We start from the raw sequence: 8,984 nt of genomic DNA on the forward strand, positions 1-8,984 counted from the left end.
AAAGTTTATGACGGTTATGTTGGTTATCTTGGAAACGATTATAATATAATGCTTATGATTGTTTCTATTTAAACTTTTAGCGAATTTCCTATATAAGAAATTAGCTACCTGGGACCGATTTACTTTTTTGTTTTGAGGCACCCCACCATCCGTTCAAAATTCATATATCAAGTAACCATTTTTCAGTCTTATGTTATTTTTAGAATGATTTTGGTGTGACTTGTTTCGGCTGTGTTTACAGTAGTAAAACATGTCCCACTGCTTACACTTAACAAAACTTCTCATCATTTTTAATGTCAAAACAAAAAATTACAAAACGTTTAAAGCGATATTTACATGTAAATAATTAATTAAATAAGAACGCCTTTGCAAAGGAAACGCAACAACAACGCGTTCATGTATTGCATTGACTTTCTGCAGGCGTTATTCACTGTTTTTTTTTAATCTCGTCTCGAAAAAATCTCAATCATAATAACAATCTCGTCTTGTTGAACGAGATTTAAAATTTCCCGAATATTTCGAGACCCTTCCATCCCTAGAAAATATTTAGTGGAAATCCAGCCAGGAAAATATAAATTCGCTTTTGTAGGTCAAAGTGGTACATTTATTTTATGATAGTTTCATTTAGAAAATTTAAAATATTTTAAACAATAATTTTGTTGCGGTTATAACATTGTTTTAAGTTCTAGGTTAATATACATTTGCAAATTACATGTTAATCTACTAGTATATTATATAACTTTGTAACATCTAAATTGATAAAGGTAACTGTTTGGCGGACCAAAATGATAAATTTGTAAAAACTGAATAAAGATAAACTTTTTACCTGGAAACTTATCATTATATCAAAGTCATACTTAGACTTATATCAAGGTCCAACTTCACCCTTTGAAACCCCAGAGGGGCAGAGCCCTAAATCATTGAAACAGGAATAGGCAGGATGTGAGATTTTCCTTTTACATAGTTCGATCTAGTTTGTTTCAGAAGTTTTTGCAAGACAAGAGGAAAGACTGCTACTTTTCAAATAACATAATACAATCATCGACTAAGGAAACAAAAGTTTCCTTAGTTCCTTTGTTTCCCTTGTCTGTGATACAATGTAGTTACCCCATATCATTTTGCAAACTAATGTCCCTCTAGAAAAATCGTATAACAAATTTACCTAAACATGTATTGAAATGTTATAGTGTGAAGAATGAAAGCAGATGGATGGTGTCTGAGGTGTAATGCATTTACCCTGTCCACTTTACAGTGGCTGTGAGTGAAGTGGTGGATTTGGGGGTGGTGGGTGAAGTGCTTAAGTAGTGCTTCAAATGCTGCGTGATTCTTATTCTCTAGAGAGAGCTTTTGCTTTTATCTTTCCTCAGACAATCTAAAATGTAACTTACTTCGACTTTGAATACTTAGAAAAGTTGACAAGCTATTCGTTTTGACAAAATAGTTTTTAGTTAATAAATAAGGTGAATAATTGTCAAAAACATTTCAGGTTGAGATTAAATCTTCAACTAAACATTTCCTTGGAGATTTATTATGGATCAATTATGTATAGTACTGAGGGTGTTTGGTATTTAATTTTTTTTCTTGTTACCTTAAAAAAAATTACAACCAATTAGAAATATTTTATGTAGACTGTCGCTTGTCCCTTTTTTACTACTCGAGTAAACAGTATTTAAATATTATTAAATTAAATTAAAACAAATTATAAATATTTTATGTAGAATGTCCCTTGTTATTTGGTTTAACTACTCGAGTAAACAATATTTAAAAATTATCTCAAATTAAACTATACATTTTTTTATTAATCCAGGGAAAATACATGTCCGTGATAACCAAGGCCCCACTAGAAAAAAACAGGCCATGCTGCAGCAGGGCAGCGCAACACTACGTCACAGATGGTGGATAGTTGTACTAAACTCTTACCATTAAAACCTTACAAACAGCCAGCTTGTTCATTTACCTAAAACATATGGGAATGGTGATGGCAATGAATTTATCAATCAAATCTATCCAGTAGTGTGACGTCATGGATTCTGCAGCATGGCCTGTTTTTCTAGTGGGGCCTTGGTGATAACTTGATTAATTGTAGTCAGATTTTGATAAAACTTGGCATGAATGCGTAGGGTTGTATAAAATTGATTTTCTTTGGAATGCTGCAAATCAAGTCATGGGAACCGGGTGTTATGGGGTTTGAATTTTTTTTTATTGGCTTTTACAAAATGTTTACTTTTTAATCATGAAAATCTTTAATTGTCATTACAGCCGTCATGTAGAGCTTAAAAACAAATTATTTCTTTTATTGTAGAGTTGTTGTAAGTTTAAAAAAGCTTGTAAAGGATACGGAGAAATATAAAAAAAAAATATTTATTCAAAATTACCATGTTATTCTATTAGCGAAAGAGAAAATTGTGTTGTTTGTTTACGTGTTTATGGCAGTGATTTGTTTATGGGTAAATACCCAGTGGGTAGGGTATTTATAAAATGGGTATTTATTTTTACTACATATATTTTGTGTAAATACCCAAAAGTTTCCTAATCTAGAATGCCATTGGAAAAATGATTTTTATCTGACATTTAAATAACAAAAAAAATACAACTATCCATTCAAAACAGCCTTGCCCTTAAGTAATGTTTTGGGAAAATCAACCAAATACAAACACAAAACATTAAAATCAAGAGTGAGTTTATTTACAAAAGTACAAAACATGGCATAGCTGGTAGCTACTAATCGAGGGTTATTTTTTCCGGAACAACTTTGGCAACTTTTCTCTCTTCTTTGTTGTAGGATTTGGGACATTGCATACATGTCCAGCTAATTGGAATCATGGCCACACCTAAACAGGAAGAAGAATTAACAATACAAAGTGATACTGAACAAATCTTTTGTTTTGCTAAATGTTGTCATTCCATCATGCTTTTGGTTAATTTGGCAAATTAGAAAAGACTAAGAACTCAAATACACAAACTTTAAGCTTGAATATATTTTGAAAGATTCTATACAAAATAATATATCAGATCTAAAAAAATATTCCTCATTGTAAGCAATTATGTGAGTTATTATGTCCTACAACAAAACACCTTTGAAATACACTGCCAATCTTACCAATCAGTCAATCACCAATCAAATGAAACTGACTATTCTATTACTATGAGTCTGAAAGTAATTGAAAACAGTTCTAGAACCAACCAAAGCAGAAAAAACAATTTAAAACAATATACAACCAACAAATAGTATATTTTGTACCCAGTGCCGGATCTACCACTAGGCCGATTAGGCCGCGGCCTAGGGCCGCAAGCAAAAGGGGGCCGCAGAGGATTGAAAAAATATTTTTTAGATAAGAAATAATTTTATTTTAAACCACCAGTTTGCCGCGATCACAGGTGACGATAATAATTCATGATTTTGCCGCGGCTGCGGGTGCCGGTGATGATGTTCCCGTAATTGCGGCTTGCGGGAGACGTTGACAATTTAGTCGCAGCCGCGGGTGACGGTGATGTGTCCTCATGATCGCAGCCCACGGAAGACGTTCAAGAATTAGCCTCTGTCACGAGTTGTCAATGATGATGTCCCCGTGATTGTGGCCCGCAGGAGACGTTCACGAGTTAAACGTGACCGCGGGTGACGGTGATGTATCCTCATGATCGAAGCCCGCGCGAGACGTTCACAATTTAGCCGCAGCTAGGCTAGGGGTGTCAATGAGGAAGCCCCCGTGATGGCTTCCCCAGGAGAATGCTTACGATTCACGGCCGCGGGTGACAATGATGAAGTCCTCATGATCGCAGTCCACGGGAGATGTTTTTAACACGAATTTGCCGCGATCCTAAGTGTAGATAATGATATCCCCGTAATTGATGCTTCGCAGGAGATGTTTACGATTTGGCCACGGTTGCGAGTGTCGATGATGATGTCCCCGTGATTGCGGTCCGCGGGAGATGTTTCACGATTTTACTGCGGTTGCGGGTGATGGTGATGATGTCCTCAAGGTCACAGCTCACGGGATATGATCACGATTTCGCCGTGGTCACGAGTGTCGAGGATGATGTACCTTTGTTGCAGCCCGCGGGGGGTGTTTACGATTTTGCCGTGGTCACAGATACCTATGATGGCTTTGACTTGGTTTAGGAGAGATGTCCACGATTTCATCCATGACCACGAGTGTCGATGATGATGTCCCCTTGATGCATAGGAGATATTCACGATTACTCCCACGATCGCAAGGAGTTTCCACCAAAGGGGGAGGGCCGCTCAAGTAATTTTTCCTAGGGCCGCAAGTACCCTAAATCCGGCACTGCAGAGCCGAAAATGAGGTTTTTCCAACTTGAGAAAGTTTTCGAGATGAAGTCAAGAACTTAAAACGATCGAGAGCTGCAAAACCATTTCGGCCCGTTGTACGAACGATATTTTTCACACTATATACCCTATTACCACTATTCACCACAATAATAATGCACACTAACAGTCAACACAACTAAAACTTTAAGGTTATGTAAAGAAATAATTTGAGGAATCAGCAAAAACAAATTTAAATAGTTGCTAGGCAGCGATGATAATACAACAAGTTTATTGTAATGCTATGGATAGTGATTGTGTATTTGCTGATTTTGGGCCCTAGGGATGTAAAAACCTGCTTGGTCCCCAAATAACAATGACAGCTGGTGTAGACAGCTATACGTAGCTTTTGGCCTCCAATAAATGTTTGTAAAACAGCTAAAATCATCATAGTAAGGTGAAAAGGTTTTTAAAGTGATGTGTACAACAAAAACTACACCTCTCTCTCTCTTTTGTTCTTATCAGTTTGAGATATAGAAGGAGTTTAATTAATATAACCAGTGGTTATTTACACTGGCAACACTCTCTGAGGTGATGTGGTAAAGACCTCACTATCTCGTCTCCCAGCTTAGATCACAGCCACAAAAAAGGTTTAAGCGAATACTTAAGTAGAAATGAATTTAAAACCCAAAATACAAAATTGCAGATAGCTTACTAAACGAGTTGTTTTAGGAAAAACTTAATCATTCATTTTAATTTATTTTGACCCATTAAACCTATTCCTAAATTTTTTCTATTTACTTAGCCAATGCAACACCCTGTATACAATTGGATATACGACACAAATTAATTTTTCCTACAGTCACCCGACAAAGTTGGGTTCCTTGTACTGTTTATAGTACAGAAAGCTGCTAATTGCTGCATATTTATACTTTGCCGTACGGTTTATACTTTGCCGTACGGTTTATACTTTGCCGCACATCAGGATTCCAACGAAACAACACAAAACAGCGTGGTTCCATTATGCACGTAATCCGTGTACGCTTGGAAATAGGTTGGCAACACTTAAAGATAATTATACTATGAGCAGCTGATTGACTATTATAACTACGATTTAACCTGTCATTTCATGTTTATAGTTTCGGTATTTCTGAACTTTCTGGACTTTTCTTTTAAACGTTTTTAAAACCTTCCTACGATCTTAATAAACAAGAAAATACCTTTTAAGCATTGTTTTTTAGGTGCGGAAACCACTTCAAATTACAAAAACATACGGAACTATATTCTCAAAACGCGGAGCACATTTCTTGCCGAGAAAAAATAGCGGAGTGATATGGACCGCGGGTACTACTTTCTCTAGGGCACCATTTGTGTTGTGTTGCCAGCTGAACCTAAAAACGTGTTGCTTAGTGTTTGAAAGACTAATTATTTATATGCTTTATAGTGACTGTAGGAAAAATATATAATGTGTAACACGAGTGAAAAAGGCCATTGCTGCACTCGAGATCATTCCACACTCGCCTGCGGCTCGTGCGTAAACATTGCTCTCGTGTGCAGCAAAGTGCCACTTTCACCACTAGTTACACAAATAACTATTTACCTGCTTCGCTGTGAGCTATCACTACGCCAAGTTCATTCTCTGCAGTGGACAGTTGGTAGCTGTGTACTTCTGAAATTGGAAGCTGTAATATTTGATAAGGAACACTTTAAATGATCTGATTCCTCAACGTTGTTGTGTTTAAAAAGTGTATTGAGCGATTGCACTAGGAAATTAGTGCAATAAAACAAAATTGTAGCCTACAAACCATTTCTATTCAAAGGTATGAACACTATGTCACATGGAACAGATCAAGGCCCCACTAGATAAAACTAGTTTTTCTAGTGGAGCCTTGAACAGATATGTGTAATTGACCAAATCATGCGTTAACCTTTGTTTAGTCTTGCAAACATTTTAGAAAAATCTGTTTTACACAAATCTTAAATTTATACCAACACAGCTTAATTTTTCTGTTAGACTACGATCCAAAAAGGATACAACTCTAGCGAGAATGATGTCCCCAGGTCTGTAGCATTTGTACATCTCCACACGGTCTTTCTCAAAGCTGCGTACATCTTCTTTGCGTAGGATCCCGCGGTACGGCCGCGTCAACACAGTGTCCCCAATACAGGTGATTAAGCACTTGGCAAACCTCTGGTTGACTATCATAACCTAGATGGGAACATCTTGATTGAACAGAGTTTAAACAACACACAACATTTTGGGATCTGGAATCTGATCCCAACCTCAGGTGAAAGTAAACTAAACTAACACATGACAACTAACAATACATAAACGCCCAACCTAAGTTGTAATACACTACAGAGAGTAGCCTTCAAAAAGATATCTTTTAGTAGGTTAGTAGTTGTTTTATAAGGTATAAGTTCCAAATGAATACCGGTAACATACTAATTTTTACTGTTATAATAATATTAGAAATACAGTATACTTACAGAACAAACATGCCAGTAGGCCTAGTAAGAATGTTAAGTTTTCACCAATACTTTTTTCATGAGTACTAATATTTAAATGGAATTAACTTAATTTAATTACGCTGGTTCAACTAAACACGTTGATTCTGTGATGTTCAAAGGGCATTAAAGAGTTAATAGGTTTACCAACAGGGTGCAGCACTATTATTTTTTTATTTATGACAACAGCCTGCAACCAAAAGGTGAGTGAGCGTAGCGAACGAACTTCAACCTGGAGGCGAGTTAGCGTAGCGAACAAGCTAACCCGAAGGCAAGTAAGCGCAGCGAACGAGCTCCAACCTAAAGGTGAGTAAGCTTAGCAAACGAACTTCAATCAGGCCGTGATTGAGCCATGCGAATGAGCTCATCTTGAAAATTAACGAGCATTGACATAAAACCACATTAGGACAGGACGACGACTTGACCAATTGAGCAGATTTTTTTTCATGAATAGAGCCAATAAAACCACAGGCTTAGTGTAGATAGTAATTTTTAATTTATTATTAATCCCTACTTATGAAGTTAAACGGAGCAAAGCCCGCGGGTACAGCTAGTATACTGTACAATAAAACCTTGATAGCATCTAAAGTTGGCAAATCATATCCATACAGACCATCTGTCACTAGCTTTGGTGTGAGTTGGGATTTAACTTAAGTGAATAAGGTAGAAAGAAAAAAATTGGTCAGCAGCGCTCCTGAAGCAAATAGTAACTTATGACATAGGGATAAATAAAGATAAGTTACTCAAAATTATAGAAAACTCACTTTGGCAGTGACTATATCGCCAGGTGATGGTACAGTACTTTGATCATTAATGCTTCGTACTTCAATCACCGATGTCTGAAACAAAAATTATGGAACATATTTTACTTTTTAGTGGAAAGGTATTGCAACAGAGAATATACGTATGGTAGACTCTCTCTTATCCGGACTCCTCGGGACAGAGGCTAGTCCGAATAACGGTTTTTCCAATTAAGCCGACGTCCAAAAAACTCGTTAAAACGGACCGTTTACAGTGACATTCGACTTAAATTTAGGATAGCATTGTATTTAGGCATGTGATCACTGATCTCAAATCTTTACCACGAGAACAGTCGTTTCAGTACCGCCCACGTCCTGCCAACCTAGTCCGGTTAAACCAATGTGCTGATAAAAATTGTCCGGTTAGTTTGAGATGTCATTTCCGTCAAGTGTAGTCCGGTTAAACCGATGTCCGGTTAAAAGGTGTCCGGATAAGAGGGAGTCTACTGTAGCAAAGGCTAATAATTTAATCCTTAAACAACAATGCATCAAGACTATGCCTAGTTAAAATAGAAGTTCTAGATCTAAGTTATTGTGACTTGAGGAACTCTTGGCTAGGACACCAAGCCTTTCAAGCAGAGGAGGAGGTAGGTAAGTTAATAAGTAAAAAAAAAACTTAAGACAGGGAGGGACAAGTTTTAAATTAAGCTTAAGGTCTGTTTATTTACCTTATCTTCATTGACGATATGCACCACTCCAGCGAGAGATGAGTAAACATAGCCTTGCCGTTCGTATGTTCCATGGCCAGAGGAGTGTTTACTGGTCAGGCACAATCGTTGTCCTGAAATTAACTCAATATAAATTGGCTGGAAATAATTTAATTAGGTGAAAAATCTTAGAACCTTTTAGGGCAAAAGGACATGGAAACTAACTTACAGCTGAGTTAAACATGCATTGTGTCAGTTATCTCACAACATTCTTCAGCATTCTGATTATTCTGTGGTCTAAAATTCTCAAATATATCAACCCAGGAAATTGTCTAAAACCCACGATTTAACTCTAGACAATTTTGGGAAATTTGGGATTGGTTCATCTGGTGTGGACTGTGGAGGATGGAAATTATGCAAATATTTACATAGCCTATCATCATCTAGTTGTTAAGTTTGTTTTATATAGATTATCAAAAAATAAAAATCATCTAATTAGTACAAAAACACATGACCTAAGTTTAATAACTAAACAAAGTAGGCTAGTGAAGAGAGCAGAACTTCACAGAGTACCTAGTGACAATCAAGTTACATAATAAAATTATAAACAACATTGACCTTACAGGATTCGTCCACAATTAGGTTCGATTCCTACCTGGTAAACAAATTAGCGGACTATTCTCCATTTATATTTCAAAATTTTAAAAGCCAAGCCCTAACCTAAAAAGTTAGGTTAACAAAACAAAACAACCAACAACAAGG

At 36.5% G+C, this 8,984-nt stretch overlaps 1 protein-coding gene across 1 annotated transcript; it reads right to left on the reverse strand.

The window, feature by feature from the left end:
- Positions 1-2,663: 2,663 nt before the first annotated feature.
- On the reverse strand, positions 2,664-8,984 carry LOC129001504 (exosome complex component CSL4). Its single transcript, XM_054428819.1, has 6 exons — positions 8,878-8,984; positions 8,244-8,356; positions 7,540-7,614; positions 6,303-6,476; positions 5,868-5,949; positions 2,664-2,831 (listed from the first exon to the last, which is right to left on the reverse strand). Exons 1-6 carry the CDS (start codon positions 8,906-8,908, stop codon positions 2,722-2,724), a joined length of 585 nt encoding a protein of 194 aa, XP_054284794.1. The 5' UTR covers positions 8,909-8,984; the 3' UTR covers positions 2,664-2,721.

This window comes from Macrosteles quadrilineatus, unplaced genomic scaffold (genome assembly GCF_028750875.1).
Source record: "Macrosteles quadrilineatus isolate MER2022 unplaced genomic scaffold, UCM_ALF_1.0 Scaffold_8__2_contigs__length_117827958, whole genome shotgun sequence".
NCBI lineage: Eukaryota > Metazoa > Arthropoda > Insecta > Hemiptera > Cicadellidae > Macrosteles > Macrosteles quadrilineatus.